Source organism: Lepisma saccharinum, chromosome 12 (genome assembly GCF_977018435.1).
Source record: "Lepisma saccharinum chromosome 12, izLepSacc3.1, whole genome shotgun sequence".
Taxonomy (NCBI): Eukaryota; Metazoa; Arthropoda; class Insecta; order Zygentoma; family Lepismatidae; genus Lepisma; species Lepisma saccharinum.
In genome coordinates this window covers 35,216,377-35,239,315 of record NC_139240.1, presented here as the reverse complement: position 1 = coordinate 35,239,315, position 22,939 = coordinate 35,216,377, and the positions used below count along the sequence as shown (strand labels likewise).

The 22,939-nt window shown below is 39.1% G+C and overlaps 1 protein-coding gene across 1 annotated transcript; it reads right to left on the bottom strand.

Annotated features, from left to right (window-relative positions):
- Positions 1 to 4,988: 4,988 nt before the first annotated feature.
- Positions 4,989 to 6,140, bottom strand: LOC145996430 (uncharacterized). The gene has a single exon (XM_083132904.1). It carries the CDS (start codon positions 6,102 to 6,104, stop codon positions 5,151 to 5,153), a length of 954 nt encoding a protein of 317 aa, XP_082989030.1. The 5' UTR covers positions 6,105 to 6,140; the 3' UTR covers positions 4,989 to 5,150.
- Between the last annotated feature and the right edge of the window lie 16,799 nt (positions 6,141 to 22,939).

Genomic DNA, 22,939 nt, shown 5'->3' with positions numbered 1-22,939 from the left:
TAGGCGCGATTTGACGTTTGCACGGAATCGTCTGGCATTATGGACCATAACGTACTTCAAATGTTTTGTCAATAGCTTGATTTGTATTGTTTATGTTGCCTTGGAGATTGCGCGACAACAATAAAATGGAATTAACTCGTGAATATTTTCGTGCGATGATTTTTTACGATTTTCGACTTGGATTATCAAGACAAGAGTGCATCGATCAACTTACTTCCACATTTGGCGATGAAGCCCCATCCTTTGCCACTGTGAAACGCTGGTATAACGAATTTAATCGTGGCCGCCATTCGCTCACCGACGAGATTCGCGAAGGTCGTCCAAAATCAGTTGTTGTTCAAGAAAACATTGATGCTGTGCAAAACCTAATACTGCAAGATCGTCATGTGGCATACTGTGAGATTGAGGCAACCATAGGCATTAGTTCCACCAGCATATATAAAATATTACATGATCATTTAGCTGTGAGAAAGGTATGTTCTCGTTGGATCCCACACAATTTGACAAAAACTCAAAAAGACGCTCGCGTCAATTGGTGCAAACAAATGCTCAATAAATACAATCGTGGTGCTTCAAAAGACGTATATAAGATTGTAACAGGTGACGAATCATGGATATATGCATATGAGCCGGAACGTAAACAGCAGTCGACTGTATGGGTGTTTCAAGATGAACCCAATCCAACAAAAGTTGTTCGCGCTCGAAGCACATCGAAACAAATGGTCGCCTGTTTTTTCTGGAAAACTGGTCATGTGGCAACTGTGCCTTTAGAGGAACGTAGAACGGTCAACTCTGAATGGTACACAACAATTTGTTTGCCAGAGGTCTTCGGTCAAATACTGAAAACAAACGCCGTCGGATCATTCTTCATCAAGACAATGCCAGCTGTCCCACATGTCGTCTAACAACCGACTTTATGAACAGTCAAAAAATCGAATTGATGGGTCATCCACCGTACAGTCCTGATTTGGCACCCAATGACTTCTTCTTGTTCCAGAATGTCAAGAATAAATTGCGTGGACAACGATTTTCGTCGGCGGAAGACGCCGTTGATGCTTTCAAAACCATATTATGGAGGTGTCTCAAGAAGATTGGAAAAACTGCTTTGACAAATGGTTGGAACGAATGCAAAAGTGTATTGACCATAAAGGAGAATACTTCGAAAAACAATAAAGCAGTTTTCAATGCCAAATTCCTGTTTTTTCATTGTTAGGCTCAAAATATAAATAGTGACCCTCGTATTACATGATTAAAATTAATAAAGTAGCGAATTGAGGAACTTTGAAATAAAATTCAACTGTGTTTTGTAGTTAATTACCATTTGGGTACTTACGTTAGTAAGGCGTTTGCCAAAATTATATAGGCTAACGCTACTTCGATACATTGATAAATGTATAGGATTTAATTACCAGGACCGGTGGCTGGGATTTGGGGAAGGTAGTTGCCCCCAGCTTTTGCCTCCATACAGTGGCGGCGGTTGGGTTCCAAAACTGGGGGCGAAAGACAGTATATTTCCCTTTGTAGATAAGGTTTAGCATAGTGCGGGTGCAAAAGTGGCGAAAAGTGTGGGGGGGGGGGCAACTGTCCCCCCTAATCACCGCCACTGCCTCCACGCTATGGCCTCTTAATGCTAAGGGACAACAGTATGTTGTTACCTTAAAGTGATGGTAACTGTAGCGCGTTATTCTTTTTTAGTAACTTGCCGGCTCCTGTGGCGGAGTAGTTAGCACATCGCGCTACGACGCCAGGGGTCCCGGGTTCGAATCCCGGCCTGGACATGGATGTTTGTGAGTGTTCATTCAATTTCATCATATCGTCACTCATCCCCATCTTCGCAAATTAGCCAGAAAGTGGCACAAAAGCGAAGCAAATCAATCAATTTTTGATTAACTTGTTTAATTTCGCAATCATGCTTGTGCGCTTACACAAGCCAATGAATCTTCCGTACCTTTTATTCCAGGGTAATTTTGACATTGAATGGTACTATTAGGAAATAAATGATGACGCACAGAGAAAAGAGAGAAATATACTGGTTACCAAGAACGTATTTGGAGGGGGTGGGGTTGGAACTTTACAAAAAGGTAAGGATATAGATTGTGGTTATTACAGCTTTGCGTCGACAGTACCTGTGAAAACTTATGCCAATACTACCAATAACATTACGAAAAAATAATGATCAGGGACTTTTCATTAGCTGAATCTAACAACTTTTTTTTAAATAATTTAAAATTTTTTGACATTAAGATATCAATGCTGGACTTTGATGTCATCATGCAAATTCCTTCGGAACTGCAACAAAGGTCAACAGCTCACAAGTTTTGGGAACGAAAGGGAGTTTCATTGATTCGGCGGGGGATGGAATGTCCTGTAGACACTGTGATTGAATATTGTGCATTTTTTTGTGTGATATAAATATCTGTAACATCTAAAGCAGTATGGAGTGTGTAAGGGATGATTTCAGTACCAGTCAAGTAACACTTAAAGAGATATTTTAAAAGATGTAGAAAAATGTAGTATTTGTGTTATATTTATAAATTTTTTGTAACGTAATGGCCCCTCCCCCCACATAATTTACCTTCATTTAATACTGTTATTTTTTTAAAAAAAATTGGAATTGGTTTACAAAGCCCCCTCCCCCCCGCCCTGATAACCCATGAGCCCCCTGGAGATCAATGCTAGCTACGGGCCTGAGCTGAAGAGAAGCAGAAATTCAACAGAAATTGGTTGGGTCACTGGTTGAGAAGAAACTGTATCCTAAGGAATGCTATTGAAGGAATGGTCAATGGAAAGAAAATCCGTGAAAGAAGAAGATACCAAATGATTGACGACATTAAAATAAATGGGTCATACGTTGCTACAACGTGAAGGGCTCAAAATCGAATAGCATGGAGCTTGCAAGGAAAGACCTGCCCTTGGGCAGAAAACCATGAACGAATGAATGAATTACCATATTTGCCGGCGAATAAGACGTACAATACTCCTTTTTGGTACACATATCACTGAATATTATAATTAATTTATAGTATTTCAAATATAAAGTAATGTGTAGTACTATTTTCAACAAATAGCTTACCTAATCTAACTAGGAAAGAATACATTTCAAAACCAAGACATTCATCTCCAGAGATAAATGAAGAGTCACTAGAAACCTCTTCTAAATCAGAATATGAGTCCTCATACAACAAATTGTCCTCTGTGCTATCCAGTGCATCATTACTAATGTCACACTTCTTCAATGAACCACCGTCTTAGTTTTCACAGCATACCATGAACCTTTGACCCATTCACTTTCTTTGAAGGTAATAAAAAACTGAGTGTCGGCGTTTAAGACGCACGCACCTTGTTTTCGAGACCTATTTTTAAAGGAAAAGTGCGTCTTACACCGGCGCTACGGTACTTTGGCAGGACAGTTGTTTTTATACATATTTTAGTAATCATAAGCTAGATAATAAATATATATCGTTATTTCTATATTCTCGTGTCATCTTTTTGTCGGCCTCCGTGCCGGAGTAGTTAGCACACCGCGCGACGATGCCAGATCCCGGGTTCGAATCCCGGCAAGGGCATGGGTGCTCTCTGTGTGTCCTTTCATTAGTTCATCATATCATCACCCACTCTCATCTTCGCGATTAGCGAAAAGTGGCAGAAATGCAAAGTAAAATAAACTAAATCAATCAAATCATGTCATTTTTTTACCCATTCATGAAATAATAACGATAATTATAATTATTAATTGGTCTATTAATATTATTATTAATAGACTTAGAAACTTTACTGTTATTACATGTGAAACACTTGGTTCGAACCCCTCCAGAAGTATTGTTCTACATACGTGTCTACTGGCTTCGTAGTACGTTCCACTGTCTTTACTAACGCCCTCTCCCCATTTCATCCCTACGTAAGTTTGGGTCTATTCTATTTTGCTCAGGGACGAGCAGATTTTTTTCCTCGGCGGTGGTACGGGGTGCAGAGTAAGATTTCCTATTTTGCTCTTCAATCAGATAAAAGTTATATTTTAGCTTTTATTTTTTTCAAATCAAAAAAATTGTTGGACAAGTCAGTAATTGATGTAACTTAAAACCCTGTCACACAAAACAACATTATTTGTAATAAAATATCGCTACAATTTCACCATTCGAATTACGTGAACTTTTTACAGATATCTCGGACAGGGGGACAAGTTCCCCTAGCCTTCCCCTGTGGGCGTATTTGATTTTGCTCTCGGCTCATCGTGGCGATGAGGATAAATTATATATATATATATATATATATATATATATATATATATATAATATGGTACAGTGGGATCTATGAGTATTACCGTGCAAATTGTCCATCGCCATGTTCGTGCACTTTATTTGACCCAATAAAAGCTTCAAAAACTAAAAGAAAGCTTAAAACAAGCTGTTGGCAACTTCTGCACCAGCATACATAAAAATCCATCGCTTAAAAATACATAGGATGTAAGAGAAAAATTAATGAAAATAGTCATGGACAATTTGCACGGTAATACTCATGGATCCCACTGTACACACGAGACAACGATTCGTACCCAGGATTCGAAGCAAGGGCCCTAACTTCGACGCCGGTTATGCTAACCGTTTCACCAAAGAGGCTGACAAGGTCGAATCCCATTTTAAGTATGGAAGTTTAGTTTGAATGTCATTCGCCAGATGAAAGACAAATATATACGAATCTTTGCCGGAGTGGTTATAACATCGCCCTAAGGTGTCCCGGGTTCGAATCCAGGGTTGGGCATGGGCGTCATTTGTGCCCATGCCAAGATTTCACCACTCATCGTCATCTTTGCGATTAGTCAAAAGTTCAGAAAAGCGAAGTAAAATAAACCAAATTGATTGTTTCACTTCGGAACTGTAGACTTCAGGACGAAACACGCTGAAAAGGAAGTATACAACATTTTTGTATGAAATATGACGTGTGGTGTGTTACCGGAACTTAAAAAATAATAAACTTTTGTAGCTCTCGGAATAACATTTTGTTTAATAAAAAAAGAGAAAAGAAAATACTTCTGGCTTTCTACACGGAATTTGTACACAAATTACCGTTATCACAAATTATGATCAGTCTTTTTCTTTTCGGCACTTAAGCTTACTTTGCAGTTTATTTTTCAAGAACAGATGACAACTTTTTTAAGCGTCATGTACAGATTCCACTTCTACATTATCCGCTTGCAACAACCCCAACCTCAACTGCTCGATTTTTAATCGCTTTTTCTCGACTTTCAACCTCTTCTTCTCTACGCGCAACAACTTTTCCAGAACTTGCAATTTCTTGTACTCCAATGTTTTCATTTCTGAGCGTTCGATTTCACCAATCACTGAACTTAGGAACGAAGGTTGGGCTTGGTTTAAGCCGTTCGCATGTTCGATTCCCGACCTACCGCCACTACGCGCTTGTTTCTGCGTTGAGGTTTCGCCAGCTGATCGGTAACTAGCGCCACTTGCGTCGTTCTGTTGAACTATCTTCTCCGGGCTCTCGGGGTAGAGACTGGTGCTGCCTTCTACCGACGTTATGACCAAGCTGGTGCTGGGAGAGGCGTCAAGACGTCCGTTGGCTTGAGGTATTCTTCTAAGGGGCGGTGGATTTAGGTGAACACTAATTTCAGGCAAGGCACGGACTTGCGGGAAGGAAAATGGGGCATCTTCGTCCATTATAATGTCCGGCTGGACCTCCAAATCAGTAACATTAACCTCCACGTCTTCGGGTTCGTCTTTGACCGTAATTTCATTCCCAGTCGCGCTCTCTTCGTCCACACTAACCACAAGACTGTCACCTCCTGGAAACTGTCCTTCAGGAACTTTCAGCTGCGCTATGATGGCTTTTCGCCGGTTGGAAGCTTGGATATTCTCCCATTTTTTCTTCACTTCTCGTAAAGTACGCGGTTCCCCGGAGCACACTTTATTCACGCACTCCGTCACGGCTATCCAAGCAGCTTGCTTAGACTGCATTATTAGCGAATCGGTTTGCTTACTCAGCAATATCTCGCCCCTTGCCTCCACTTCGCTCATCAACATGCCGATTTCCCTGTTCGAGAAATTTGCCTTCCTCTGCCTCCGGAAAACCATGGTTTCCTTCGCGGGCATATGCACACTGGATAGCTCAACGCGCACTAAAACCCACTCGCAGCCGGATTTTTCCAGTTCGGAACCCTGCCCGGTTTTTGAGGGCTTCACTTAAGTGCTGTACAGCGTTGCCAAGTCTCCAGCTACAATCGCGCCGTCTCTCTCTCTCTCTCTGAGTGATTCCCTATTGAATCTTTTTAACGTCTGAAAGCTGCATCAAAGGTCACGATTTCAAACAGACGAAATGTGTGGTTTTGCTTTGTAAAATATGAAAGATATATTACTACAAACAATCATAATATGCACGAATTCCATTTGCAGAAATTCTATAGAAAATCAATAGTTTTGGTTTAACTCGCATCAGTGCGAACGCAATGAGTAGGCTCGTTTTTTTATTGGAATTGACTACGGTGGAGAGGGCGGGGTTTACAAAATCAATTTTCTAATAACAAATTGTACCTGCTTCATTCGTAACATTATCTAGTTACATACGATTCATATACTTATGCAGAAATTTCACATCTAATTTTTAGCTGGTAGAGTGGGACATAAATATTACCAAGCAAATTGTCCATCATAATGTTTTTTTTCCCCTTTGTTTTATGCAATGAGAGCTTCAAAAAGTGAAACAAAGATCTAAACAAGCTGCTGACAATCTCAGTAGCTACCAGAACACATAAAAACCCATGCCTTAAAAAGCACGACAGGAAAGAGAAAAATGAATGAATCTAGTCCTGGACAATTTGCTGAGCAATACTTGTGCATCCCACTGTCGAGTCCGAATGCAAAGATATATCAGGCATACTGACCTTGACTATCTTCATTCATTCATTTTCATGGAATTCGAGATTCAAGAAATTAAACAGCAAAACAATTGACATCCTCTTCATCAGACCCAGACACGTACTCAAGATTTTTTTTAGAGGAGGGAGGGAGATCCGAAAATGTGGAACAAAGGAAATATCCGAAGTGCTATTGGATTGATTGAATTAGGTTATTTTGCGTCGCTTTTCTGCCACTTTTGGCTATCGCTATGATAAGGATTAGTGATGATATGAAATTGGTGAAAGGACACTCACAAAGAACACACATACCCAGGTTGGTATTGGAACCCACGACCTCTGGAGTCGTAGCGTACTGTGACAACCAATCTGCCATGATGGTCGGCGAAATGCCGTTGGATATTTGATGTGGCCACCAGCTATAGAATTAAACGGTCAATTGTAGAATTGCAATATTATGGTCCAAAGTAATGGAAAAATTCAACCAAATGATAGACCTCCCTCCCCCGCCTCAAACGATAATCAGCAACACAGTCGCTTACAGACAAAGTCTGAAACAATGTGTTAAGCTTGGTGCCTATTGTTTACATTAAATTCTCAGTATTCGAATTGTGTTCGAGTAACAATGCTTTCAAATAGCCTTTATTTTTTTATGCGGGGACCACTGAACGAACAGTCATGATAATTACATGTTTCAAAATAGGTTATATTATATTTTTAAATTAAGTGAAACGTGTTAGCAGTGATTATTAAAATAAGGCACATGTCAACAGTGGCGTGCCCAGGATTTTCGAAAGGGAGGGGTTATGTATACTTAACAGTGGCGCAACCACAGGGGGGCATTGCCCCCCAACCTTGGACTAAAATGAGTTCTAGGGGGGCCAAAATTAACGGCCAAGTGTACCTGCAAGGGGCAATTACCACCCACAACTTCACATTTTATGCAAATTTTCGTAAAATTTTCTTGCTCGCTTCGGCCCTGGGCGCCGAACGATCTCAATGAAAATAAGTTGTAAGATTGATTCATTGATTTTTTGTTTTAAGTCCAGTTTACGCACAGAAAGGCTAATCGAGACTGGACCTACAGTTTAAAGTGGGATCCGAACCACTGTGATATGTGCCTCCACCGGGTATCGAACCCGGGACCCCTTGTTCACAAGGCGACTATTCCATCTCTCACCATCGGAGAGGCCCAAAAGTTGTAAAGAGAGAATGCATTGGCATCCCATGAAATTATTTGTGCTCTATTAAATCAATATTGATTACAGCCTGTAAAAAAATTTGATCCAAAAATTTTCTTGCTCGTTTCGCTCCCAATTTATCATTGTTCTCTGTAATGCATTGTAGATTTCCAGACAGAGAAACAAGACTTGTCTTAATTGATTTTGTTTAAAATGCATGAACAATTGCTTTGAGGAAAGGGAACGTGCACATTTGAAAGACAATTTATGTATTTTTTGCTGTTGGTTTATTGTGAGGTGGATGAATTGGATGTGTAAAGTATTTAAATAATGTATGTTGTATATACATGTATTAAAGAAACTTTGAATACGTACACAATTTAATGTCCACGTCGCTCCATGTTGCATATATGTGAAACATATATCGTGCATGAAAGTTATACATGTTAATGTAAAAAAAGGATTATATTTGAAATGCACTTATCAAGCATTTTCTGTCTTTCAAAAATAGTTTGTGTGCTTGTTTTTCATTATTAATGTGAAATTGAACGTGTTGAAAAAATAATTCAAATCGTTTGTTCGAACACAAATGCTATGGCACCAACTTCTACCCCCTTTTTGCATAATTTACGGGGGTAATAACGTCTTTGATACTACTGCTGCTACTAATAATAATAATAATAATAATTTTGGTCTCGGCGGGTTCGAATCCCGGCTTGGACATGGATGTTTGTGAGTGTCCATTCATCATATCATCACTCATCCCCATATCTTCGCAAATTAGCCAAAAGTGGCTCAAGAAGCAAAGTTAAATAAATAAAATCAATAATAATAATAATAATAATGTTATAATAATAACATTATTATTATTAACATTATTACTACTACTACTACTACTACTACTATTACGTATTATTATTATTATTGGTACGTTTATCCTGGTACTTGCCCCCAGACAAAAATTCGTAGTTGCGTCTCTGTGCTTTTTCTTGGTAATCACCCTCATTTTGTCATTTTCCTACCTTTGACGCTCTTTTTTTTAGGAATACTGGGCGAAAGGGGGGTTATAACCCCCCGTCAATCCCCCTTGGGCACGCCACTGCATGTCAAAATGTGAGTTAACAAGAAAAGAGGAGTAATTTTCGCATCACAACTGCAGTTCGAAAAATGTCGGGTCAGGCATAAAAAATAATGGACTGTCCAGAACAAGCACATTCATTTATGTAAGGTGATTGGTTAATTCATTTATTGTTTTAAGTCCACTTATGCACAGAAAGGCTAATCGGGACTGGACCTACAGTTTAAAGTGACGGAGTAGAAATACTTGCAAAATTTCAAAAGAGTGTCGATGTTATTTTGGTAGGTTTTTATGAGTTCACATTAAAATAGTTCATAGCTGGAGGGGGGGGGGTCATGGCCTCTTCCCTGGGTATGCGCTTGGTCAGGCCATTGATAAAATTTTAACAGTAGAAATAATAACAATAGTAATTATTGTTTAATCATGGTTATGATTATTATTATACAAAAGAATAACAACAAACCAATTTCATATTAAATTATTTTTATTATTATTATTTTTTCCTTGCGGCAGACTTTCTACTCGATTACCACACTATTTTTCTTCTTCTTATTTTTTTTTACATTTTCATACAGTTATAAAAATATAATAACCCGTGGTGCAACTGGGCCTACCTGCCGACTCACGGCCTCACTCCCACATGCCTAAGTATAGGTGGGAGATCATCCAATCAATTGCGAGGTGACGCGTGGTCAGCACGACGAACCCGCAGTTGTTGTAGTTTCCATGACCGGATTATGCTACTCACTCATAGCTCCCTATTTCCTCACGATGGTGGGTGGCCATTGGTCTCAAACACTGGCCGAAATTTCAGAGAAAAATTGTTACGAACCAGCGCGTGTCCGTAGCCCGCGCCCAAAGCCTGGCGCCTAGACCGCACGGCTTATACCGCGTTTGTTACAACCTGTCCCGGTTCCCGCGCTAGCTGGTCGCTGGCTTTTCTCCGCGCTGGGGAAAGTCAAAGCCAGGCAACCAATTAAAATACGCAACGTGGCAACAGCGTCTACATAAGCGCCTCTCTTCTGGCTTCCATTCGCTCCTCGCTGCCCAGCAAACAATTTTTTCCTCGTTTCTCATTCGCACCGAAACTGTCGAGCGATCGCTAACGCGGGAAACGGGACAGGTTCTAACAAACGCGGTATAGATGCGGGACATTTTCATGCAGTTATTGTACTGAAATACAATTATTTTTCAATTATTAACTCTTACACAGCTCGTTCAAGATAGAGTTTGAAAAGTTAGGAAAATTTTCACTCATGAAGTTTTCGTCGCATCAGGCACGTAGGCAGAATTTTCTTTCGGAGGGGGGGGGGCTAGCTCCCCTCAAGAGCAGCTGCCATCTAAAGCCAAGAAAGTGGGAGGTAATGAAGATGAATTTCTCAGTATATTACAACCAGTGGCGGCGATTGGGTTCCAAAACTAGGGGGCAAAGACAGTTTACCTTCCTTCGTAGATTAGCTTTAGCATAGTGCGGGGGTAAAAGTGACAAAAAAGTGAGCGGGCAACTGCCCTCCTCGCCCCTCTAATCGCCGCCACTGATTGCAACTTATTATACAAGATGTTTAATCCTGCTAAGGAAGTGAAATTAATTACCACTATGCACTATTTAAATTAGATATTTGTAGGATTGGGGGGGCTTCAGTCAAGACCATCTGAGAGGTTTTCAAGATTGAGAAGGTGATGGTTGCTTCAGCCCCCTTAGCCTTCTCCCTGGCTACGTGCCTGTGTTGAATGCGTGTGGAATCACGGTAGCCTGCCTGATTCCTGCGTTTTGCACTCGCGTTTTTATTATTATTATTATCTAACACCGTTCTTTCTTTGGTTCTTCTATTCGAATACGAACTAACTGTACTTTATTTCAGGTTATTAATAAAAATAACAAGCTTTCTGCTTTTTTTCGTAACATGAATCCAACGATGTCGGTTTTCAGGGCCGATTTGGCCGCCCTTCCCAACACGCCCATGATCAAGGACGTATTTAGGGGGGTACAGAGGGTCCGCACCCCCCCTCAAAGACTTACCAAGTACTTAAATAAAATAATGAAAATATATTTCAGCATAATTGTACTCGATTGTACTATAATCGATGGTTATTTGTTTGCTATGAACTCAGAAAGCAAGGGTTATTATAATATTTATTATTATTATTATATTTTGATCATACTGCTTTGAAGGACAGTACTAAAGAAGATTTAAACACACTACTAACTAATGATAATATGCATAAAATATTAATCAGGAACTTTACTATTCGACAACTGGATCTAACATCCTTTTTTATTATTATTTGATAAATATTCACATCTTTATTTATTTGACATTAATTTCTTTGTTTTTATACAAATTTTGGCGATCTTAAGTACACACAAGCTACATAATAGATAGCTAAATGGTGTTACATCTATATTCTTTTTACGTATTCGTGTAATAATAAAAATGCAATATTAATAAATGTACATATTTTAATTAATATTTACATAATTGTATCTTATTTGAATTTAAATATTATTATTATTATTTAAATATTATTATTATTATTATTGACACACTTGGTTCTGACTCCCCCCCCCCCCGTAATATATTTCTCGATGTATGTCACCTGGAAGAGAAGTTTAACCGAAAACGAATTTAGTGAAATCATTGCTATGAATTGAAAAACATTCGCGTTAGTACAATATTAACGCAGAATGGTTTTATTTAATCCTCCGAGCTGGATACTTTTTCTTTGATGACTGAAACATTAATGAACACTAACAATTGTTCAGTTGTGTTTTGTTGCATGGTTAAAGAAATGGTATACTACATGCTTTCAGTTCCATTTTGTTGAGGAAGAGGGATAAAAATAATATTCTTTTGCCAGGGATAAGCTTTTTTTGTTGGGGAATACCTTCCCCCTACCCCCCTCTCTCTAAGAAATAGGATGGACTTGAGCTGAGGGGGATGAGGAAACCGCAGAAGGTTTCATTGATGATGTCATCAACAGATATGCTGTACAAAGCCTAAACGCCTTAGTGCTGAAAATGTTTGCCCTGCACTAATATTATTTTATTGATTCTAATCATCTCTTTATTGAAATGATAGTTAATTATACCTAATTACACTTAATTTAATCAAATTAAAAATATTAGTATTGTTTATTGGCATTATTTTTTGATACCTATGATATGCATAGTGTGCTAGAGGCGCTTACAAACCAAAACCAACTGTAATGAATATTTTTAAATCAGATGTGTCTATATTTTAAAGTTTACAAGTATACAGAGCACGAAATAAGTGGAAGTGAAGTGATTAATAATACGGCAGTATGTCTCCACATTTTTTTTTTTACATCATTGTGAAACACGTTGGGTTAGGTTAGTTTAGGTAAGGTAAAGAAAACATACACACCTTGTTTTTTATCTCTTTTTTTACCTACCCTTGCCTAACCCAACCTAACCTAACGTGGTTAACAAGAAAATAAAGTGAAGAAAAGATACACAAATAAAGAACTTGAAACATACATACATATCACACCTACAGGGTGGGAAATAACCTTTTGCTAGGGGTCCACAGTAAAAAGTAACAACAATTAAGAAATTATGGTAATACCAAATGTTTACTACGACAATTGTGGTTACAAAAACAAAATTAAAAGTTAGTATGTCCGCCGTTTGCTTCTCTCACAGCACGAAGACGATCAGGGTAGGAGCTCAGAAGATTCGCAAACAAGTCCGTATTCCATTCCATGTCACGGAGGACTTGTTCCAGATGTGCAAGGAGTGTTGGCCGGGAATAGCGGTCCGGTCCGCGTTCCACTATCATCAAGGACTCAACTGCGTCCTTCAGAATAGCCCCAAAGTGCTCCGCTGCATTCAGGTCCGGTGATGCACCCGGCCATTCAGAACTGCTGAAGAAGTCAATGCCACTTCGCCGAAGAAGGTCTTGGTTCTAGCATTTGCCTTGAAGCAAGGGGCTTTGTCGTGAACTAACTTTTAATTTTGTTTTTGTAACCACAATTGTCGTAGTAAACATTTGGTATTACCATAATTTCTTAATTGTTGTTACTTTTTCCTTTAGACCCCTAGTAAAAGGTTATTTCCCACCCTGTATATTCTTCCAATGTGAAGAAATGCTACACCTATACGAGGGTCACTATTTATATTTTGAGCCTTGGCAACACTGATTGAAGTTAGGCGTGATTTGCGTTTGACTGGCATTATTGACCATAACGTACTTCAAATGTTTTGTCAATAGCTTGATTTGTGTTGTTTATGTTGCCTTGGAGATTGCGCGAGAACAATAAAATGGAATTAACTCGTGAACATTTTCGTGCGATGATTTTTTACGATTTTCGACGTGGATTATCAAGACAAGAGTGCATCGATCAACTTACTTCCACGTTTGGCGATGAAGCCCCATCCTTTGCCAATGTGAAACGCTGGTATAACGAATTTAATCGTGGCCGCCATTCGCTCACCGACGAGATTCGCGAAGGTCGTCCAAAATCAGTTGTTGTTCAAGAAAACATTGATGCTGTGCAAAACCTAATACTGCAAGATCGTCATGTGACATACTGTGAGATTGAGGCAACCATAGGCATTAGTTCCACCAGCATATATAAAATATTACATGATCATTTAGCTGTGAGAAAGGTATGTCCTCGTTGGATCCCACACAATTTGACAAAAACTCAAAAAGACGCTCGCGTCAATTGGTGCAAACAAATGCTCAATAAATACAATCGTGGTGCTTCAAAAGACGTATATAAGATTGTAACAGGTGACGAATCATGGATATATGCATATGAGCCGGAACGTAAACAGCAGTCGACTGTATGGGTGTTTCAAGATGAACCCAATCCAACAAAAGTTGTTCGCGCTCGAAGCACATCGAAACAAATGGTCGCCTGTTTTTTTCGGGAAAACTGGTCATGTGGCAACTGTGCCTTTAGAGGAACGTAGAACGGTCAACTCTGAATGGTACACAACAATTTGTTTGCCAGAGGTCTTCGATCAAATACTGAAAACAAACAAACGCCGTCGGATCATTCTTCATCAAGACAATGCCAGCTGTCACACATCTCGTCTGACAACCGACTTTATGAACAGTCAAAAAATCGAATTGATGGGTCATCCGCCGTACAGTCCTGATTTGGCACCCAATGACTTCTTCCTGTTCCCGAATGTCAAGAATAAATTGCGTGGACAACGATTTTCGTCGGCGGAATACGCCGTTTATGCGTTCAAAAACCATATTATGGAGGTGTCTCAAGAAGATTGGAAAAACTGCTTTGACAAATGGTTCGAACGAATGCAAAAGTGTATTGACCATAAAGGAGAATACTTCGAAAAACAATAAAGCAGTTTTCAATGCCAAATTCCTGTTTTGTTTTTCATTGTTAGGCTCAAAATATAAATTGTGACCCTCGTACCAGGATAGCCTAAGAAAAATGTTAGGATTTTGTTAGGACAAGAATGTTGGTGGGGGATCCCCAATGTCCCACCCAGGATTTCGGACCCTGAAGTGATGTTCGTTGTCGCATTCTTTCTAAAAGCGTAAGTTTTTACTTTACAAATACATTGTAGCTACTAACGTATCTGAGGTCTCAAGTCCACACAGTTATATAGTCATGCGTGCTAAGAGATAAGCAATGGACGATAAACAAATACTTATTCAATGCTCCTTCGTGCTTTTAAAACTATATTTCGAGTTTTGTGATTTGTGTGTTTGCTTTACATTGCCGCATTACTTCATCATACGTATTACTATACATTATTTTAGAAAATAGCGCGAAAATATACCATTATATTTGTACTGCTTTACAAACATTAACTGTCATTCATCCCAGTAAACTAGCACGCAGAAGTTTTGTTAGTCACCTGGTTTAAGTCAATAATGCCACAATTCGAACCTTGAAGCCTTGCATTGTTTGAGGCTTTTTCTGAATATAAACTTCCAGTGTTTATTACTGCCGGCAAATTTTGCAGATGTATCAACAGTCAGATTAGGCTTGCCAACTTGAAATAAATTGCGGGAGATTTCTTTACAGTCTTGAAACTCTTTTGATTGAAATGTTCTGGTAGGCTAATGTCCTGAATATCAGCTGTTATCTGTTTGTGGTCTTCCTGTGAATACAAAATTACATCAACTTGAAAGAAACAACCTGGCAACCACGATTTGTTAGTTGACTATCTGAAATTAATTAATAGTTTATTTTCTTTTCTCGCGACTCAGAACTGGCCCATCAACTGAAACACTGAAAAAAGGGCCTCCCCGATGGTGCAGTGGTAGCGCCGTCGCCTTGTAATCAAGGAGTCCCGGGTTCGATAACCGTTGGAGGCACATAGTGGTTCGGATCCCACTTTAAACTGTAGGTCCAGTCCCGATTAGCCTTACTGTGCATAAAGTGGACTTAGAACTCCAAATCAATCAATCAAACACTGAAAAGCACTTAATCCCACTGTAATACACTATGATATATGTAATGAAATAAAATTGGGTGGAGAGAAATAAAGAAGTCTCCAGACTTTGACGCAACAATGCATTTATTTTCATTTTCTGTAGCTCCTCTGTCTCCCTCTTCCCCAGTGGCGACTCGTGGTTTTTTTGGGGTGTAGGAAGAAGTTATTGTAAACCGAGGAAGGTTTGAAAAATGCGTTCAATTACATTCACAGTATCGCTTCTACTATCCATTGCATTTAGAATGTTAGCTAAAGGCCCATGCACAAGGTAGAGCAAGGGGCCCCTGCCCCCCCCCCTTGAACTATAAAATATTTAAATCTGAACCTATAAAAACCCACGAAAATAACATAACGATATTTCAGATTTTGCAAGAATTTCGAATTTGGCCCTCCCCTCTTCCTGTTGTCCTGTGGTTTGAGAATTATGATAAATGCTTCTAAATTGTGCTAGGATTTACTTTTTTTTTCAGATAACTAGTTTTGAACTTGCGTTACTTATTGACAGTTATGTAATATTGTAAATTTCCCCCCAAAATTGTTTACAATGGCTCAACAAACGAAATGACTTTAGCATAGAACTTAAAACGTTTTGAGAAACCTGTTTGCTTACCCCTAACTTTCTACCGATTTCGTGCCCTAAAATTTCCTCACGAACAAAATCGGGCACGATAAAAGAAAGATAGAGAATGGATCGTTGCATGGTTGTAAAAAACTATCGCTTGATCAGCACACTCCCTTTGATTTTAAACATGTCCGCTGGTAAAGTAGAAATAAGATTTGGACATAATATAATTTTTATTTCCTGAAAACCTATTCCTTTGAATTCTATTTCCCTCTCCCAAGGACTGGCATTTGCAGATTATGCTAGATTTTACCATAATCTCAAAAGCAGGGTGCTAGGTGCCAACGAAGAAAAGATCGAACTGTGCAAGGTTTAGAACTATTTTGCTGGGGTTGGCATCGCTGATTGTGGGAACTTTTGATGGTTTCTCGGCCATCGCCGATCTTCGCAACCTCCTCCCTACCCTTGCACTCCTCACCCATCTGTCTGTAGGTTGACCGCCGATGTTCCTCAGCGAGCAGCAGCAAGCCTGTGACCATCGTCTTCTTTGGGCTGCTGCTGGAGGGAGCGAGAGCAGTCAACTCTTGACAGTAGCTAAAATAGGCAATTGTACATACGTACATTGCGCTCATAATTTTATAACGTGCATTAAACTCTTAAAAAAGTAGAGAACTAGAAGTAAGTGTAGAATGATCTGTAGGAAGTTCCTCACTTCCTACATGGAGGAATCGCCCCTGCTCCTCCCACTTACTTCAACAATGAATCATCTTTAACAAGTCTTCAAGATTGTGAAGTTTAATTGTTTGGTGCGCAATAACAATTTTCTTCGTCCGGCAAACATACCAAAAGAATAAAAAGATAATAATACAAAATATTCCGGGAGACCATTAGTCTGTGTTCGATTCAGGTAGACTCCCAGCCATTCCTTGCGGGTTGGCATATTAACTCCATAATCGAGATTTCAGGTTGGTTTTATGAAGCATTCCATCCCGACCTCCGTGGTGGAGAGGTTTGAACAGCGCGCTACGACTCCCGGCCGTGTATTTACAAACCCTACAGTGCTGCAGAACCAGAGGTATATAACGCTTTCTTATTGGCTGTGTGCACCGGAAGTGTTTCTGTTCCGTGTCCAATATTCCTTGCTTCTTAATTTACAGCAAAAGTATGGAAAAATAAGCCTTGTGATTATATAGTAATAAAGTTTGTAATCAGATTGTCGAAATTATGTTAAGAAATATACGTTTATATAATAAAATATAATGTTTAAAATGCTATACGTTGGATATACATAATTCTCTCAATAGTCATTGGTAGTTACAATGTTTGCACTGATGTGGCTTTAAATAGAAAAATCATTCACTTTAAGAAGAGTTCTGATTTCTGTCTTCTAAAACATTAATTTAAATAATTTTGCTAAAATATCAACCTTAGTGTAAATGGATTTCTTATCTAGTTGGGATGGGTATCTGAAATCTACACTGTTCATTTGAACCCTGCCATCTAGCGTTAACTTGAAGGAACGCTGCATCAACTTCCGGAATGGCAGCCAATCAGTAGCCAATAGGGTTTGTAAATACGCCTCCCGGCCTGGGCGTGGATGTTCTTCGTTCCTTGACATCTTCACAATTAGCGAAATTGGCAGAAAAGCGAAGAAAAATAAATTAATGACTTAATCTTTTGATGTTTTCCACAGAGTGTTTCAACAGCCGCGCAGCCCTAAATTCGTTCTCTTATCACATGAAAACTGTTAAGAGATATTTACACCAGTTTTTCTACATTAAGAAACCTTGTCTATTGAGATATTTTAAATATATTTCATCTCCCATTCACTTTATATGGTGAAATTGGTGAATGGCTCGAACCAGGCTGGATTTCTTTGTCAGGCTGAGGCGAAAGGGGGTAAAAAAAACTGTCCCAGTTTCGTGACTGATGAAGGAAAATTCATAAAAAACACCCGTGCCCATATCTTTGTGAATTTCCCTTTCTAAGTTTCATCATCACTCATCCTCAATCGTCGCGATTATACAAGAAGCGGATGATAACAATCAAATCAAATGAATCGTGGTTTTAACTTGGAACATTACTTTCGATTGTAAATTTTGGTGTAGTTGCAGCACTACTTACATTATGAAGTGTTTTGTGTGGAGTGTAGCATTGTATGGTGTTGGACGCTACGAAGATATGAGGAAGAGCAACTAGAAGCTTTAGAAATGTGACTAAGGCGAAGAATGTAGCGATTAAGAACTAAAACCGCGTTGTTGGAAAGAGTTGCTGAACTGAAAGAAGATCAAGAAACGGAAAATACATTGCTTTGTTGAGACACTGGCTAAGAAGGAACTGCCTGCTAAAAGAACGCCACGAGAACAGCCCAGTCAAGGTCGGAGCTTCCCCTTGCCTCCTCCACAACCCCGGCCCTCCAGGGTTGTCACACTTTTTCTAAGCTGCTCAGTCGACACTTTGGTCGTTGTACGCAAGCGGTTGATTTCGTCGGTTGAAATTGTTTCTCAATGGCAACACTGTAGGTGGGTAGCGTGACCTTGACTGGACTATTTTCGTGGCGAGAGCTCTGCTGCTTAAGATTCACTTTCATCAGCCAATGAAAATGTACAAATTTCTGACTTCGTTGAAATGATTGTTGACTTCACTCGCTGAAATTTCCCAGCTGAGTAAAAATTAACTCCCTTCAAAATATTCGGCAAAACGGGAGTTTCCAGCATAAGTTAATTTTGTCTCGATGTGTTATCGACAAGGGTCACCTTGGAGATGAGTTACTGCCTTTTCCCGAGCTCTGCGAGATAAGATAAGCAAAATAAGAATGTGGCACATTTAAGATAGGCTTTAGGAAGAAGAAAAAACATTGACCTTGGAACTGTGGTTCTCAGCAATCCACGACTGATTGATTTGCTTTTTGTCCAAGTTAGGCTAATCGCGAAGATGAGGATGAATGTTCAAAAGATGTCACGAATGAAAGGACAATCACAAACAAAAACGAACGAGACAATACGTGCTCCACAGAGGATTATGCTCGCTGAGAGTCCAGACGCAGACCATTGCTAGTTTGCAAAATGCAGTCCAGGGTGTACTACGTGCAAGGCAGATTGTCATAGTAACGTAATGTGTGTTGCTTGATGAGATTATCGGTGTATTACATCATGAAGGTCCTATTTAGTCGGGAACACTGGGGTACGCAGCGGGAGCTGATGAGTGATGAGACTACGTATGAAAATTTTCAGAGAAAAGCAGTGAAGAACTCGGGAAAAACCAGAATGGTAAATGTACATAACTACATACACACCCCTTAAAAGGACCTCCCGGTTACCATCTTTGTCTTTGAACAACTTTTAAAACGAACGTTAAAATGGTAACGGAATATTTTATAGTGTATCTCGTCCCCACTAGAATGCATTCAGTATTCACCAATGCAACAATTCCCGCTCCCTCCGAGAAAAAAAAATACTTTCTTCGTAGTTTTTGTCCCGACAATTTTTCGACTGCACTTGGTATATGGAAATGTTGCGATTTTCTCTTACTTATCCACACAGGAACAGTAGCGTACCCAAGCGGGATTTGTGGGGGTCATAACCTCATTGACATAGCATTCCTAAAAAAGAACGTCAAAGGTAGGAAAACATGAAAAATCAAAATGAGGAATGACTACAAAAAAAGTGTTCGTAAAGCCTCTTTTCGAAAATTCTGTGCACGCCACTGCGCAGGAGATACGGGTTCGATTCATGAGTGGGTGATTTCAAACGGTAATTTTTCCAGTGATATCCATGTAATTAGCGGCCTTGGGGTTTATTTAAACTCTGATAAAGGAGTACCTGAGGGCAAACCTGGAGTCTAATGCGCTTAGAGCGTGTTGCTGGTGATTATGCGTTCACTATTAGCCGAGATTCTGAATCCGTGGATCCCTACCTCCACATCACCCAGGGCTGTAGTCGAGGTTAGCCTAATTCATTAGCGTCTTCTGCCACAATGTATTTTATAGCTTTTTTTTTTACTATAATTCAAGGACAATCATATTTACTATAAAAGAGGTTAAAAAGTGCCTTACTTTGGAATTTTCTGTATACCGCACTGTGAATACTATTCGAAATAAATAAAATTGCTATTAAATCATTATGGACATTGGCGTACGCAGGATTTTTCTGGAGGGGCTGGAATTGTAAAGGTGGATAGTACAGATTGTTTCAAAAGTCGTGCAATCCAAACTTTGAAAATTATATCATGAAAACCATGTCCCAAGAATTGCACTTTTTCACTCAACCTATAAAATGGCAAGTCATAAATACATGAAATGCTGCACATCATCAATATTGGTCGCAAATGACAGATTGGCATGGCATCAGTCATCAGACGTCTAATTATGAATTATGGCCCTTTGATAATTTCTCATATCTTTTTCTCACTCAAAAGGGAAAAAAATTAACGCTGCCTTCCGCCAGTTATTAATTTATCTGATTTTCTGTATGGAGTAAAGCGATAATGTTAAGCATTGAAAAATATGTATAACACTCTAACTTTCTTTATTTCACTTTCTACTATATATAACACTCTACGTACTCATGTAAATTCATCTCATTTTCCTTTGATGTAGCTTTTGTATATTTTTTATTACATAGGGCATCAAGCCATTACTTGTATTAATATAGTTCTAAATTAAATGTTGTATGGCTTAATTGTAACCCTATTGAGATAATAAATAATAATAATAATATCTCAATGTGAGGCTTTATAATGCAGAAAACTCGGTGTAAATATATCTAACGGTTTTCATGATAACAATTTTCAAAGTTTGGGTTGCGCAACTTTTGAAACACTGCATTATACATAGCTGCTTTCTAGGGGGGCACAATAAGGCATTTCGTATAATTAGAACTTTCTACTCTGAAAAATTGCAATTTTAAGGGGACTTTTGCAATTACTACTCTTTGTTTCTCCCTAGTTCTTCACTACTTTTATTTGAGAATGTTGATTTTCACAAAATTTCAGAGGGGGCTGTAGCCCCATCAGCCCCCCCGGTGCGTACGCCAGTGATTATGGATATCTTGCATATATTGTAATACCGACTTCATAATTCTGTATTGAGGTCTTCTGGTAATAATCTACATTTCAAAACAAAATTAAATTAATAACAACCCTAATACCTTATACGTATAATATTCCTGGCTCAACATAGGCAACAAGAGTCTAGAGAGCCCTTCTTACTTCGTAATGTTTCGCCACTTTTCGTCGCATCTATATATCGCTAGGCTTATTACAACAATGGAAAGATACCATAACAGAAGAAAATAATAAACATATTTCCTTATCTGGATTCGGACCAAGTATCCATATTTTCATCGTGTGTACAGTGGGATCCATGAGTATTACCGTACAAATTGTCCATGACTATTTTCATTAATTTTTCTTTTCCATCTTATGTGTTTTTAAGCGATGGATTTTTATGTATGCTGATGCAGAAGTTGTCTACAGCTTGTTTTGAGTTTTCTTTTAATTCTTGAATAAAGTGCACGAACATGGTGATGGACAATTTGCACGATAATACTCATGGATCCCACTGTACGTTAATCCTAATAGGCCACGGGGCGTGCTATGTATTGCTTACATAAGGCCTCCCCGATGGCGCAGTGGTAGCGTCGTCGCCTTGTAATCAAGGGGTCCCGGGGAAGCACATAGTGGTTCGGATCCCACTTTAAACTGTAGGACCAGCGGCGGCGCCAGGATTAATCATCTAGGGGTGCTGAGGGGGTGCGAAATTAAATTTAGGGGGTGCGACGTTGAAAATAAAGAAAACATGAAATATGCAGGCAGGTTTTTGTCCATAAATCAAATATCAATCAACTTTTAGTAGGCATCTATGATAATATGCTAATGAAACTGAAGAATACTAGTGACTTGCTTCATTTTAGCACAACAAAGACGTTTGGAAATTTGAAAATAACAGCTTGTTCAAGGGAGGCCAATGACATATGGACGAGTGGAGGATTTTTTCCATGGAGAGGCAAGCAAGGCAAGACATTTTTCCACAGAGAGGGGTCGATATATTTTCCCCCATCTAATAGTGTTGCTTACTCTCTCTAAAAGAATCCGTCAGTTTGAAGTTCCTGCAACGCTCTTACAATAATTAACATAAATGGACGTGACTGAAATGTACAATTTTAGATTGACATCCACTGTTTTAAGTCCACTTTATGCACATATAGGCTAATCGGGTCTGGACCTACAGTTTTAAGTGGGATCCGAACCACTATGTGCATCCACCGGGTATCGAACCAGGTATCCCTTTCATTACAACCAATTGAGGTACAAAATTCACTTATTAATCAAATGTCAAATACGTTGTATAGATGACAACTGCTGAGAATTCAGTTTGTGTGCGTTGGGTAAAAGAAAGAAATCACTAATATGCAACCTAAAGCTCTGCAATTTTAAAAGGGAAATAACACAATAAATACGAAATCATGTAGTCACTTTATGTAATTATCAACTCACTATTTTTGGACTGCTTCACTTTTCTGAAAATGTTCCGTTGCTTTGTGACTCCTCTTTTTACGTGCGTTTGTTTTACATAATACATTGTCAGGACAAAACGCTAAGTGTACAGCAACTTCATAGTTAAAAATTCCTTGGGCCGCACTGTAACTTTTCTTCACGATTTTTTGCCTCTTCGTAGCAGTCTTTGAAAAAGTCTGAAATGGTACGTCTACTATAGATCGAATTAACAAGGAAACTACAGTCACCGATTCAACTCGCGTTATATAATTTCCCGAGAACGACCTGATGATACTCGAAAGCAACTGAAAGTTTTGTT

What these genes read in the sequence shown, in the direction of transcription:
- LOC145996430 (XM_083132904.1), bottom strand. Translation starts at nt 6,104, where the DNA reads ATGCCCGCGAAGGAAACCATGGTTTTCCGGAGGCAGAGGAAGGCAAAT.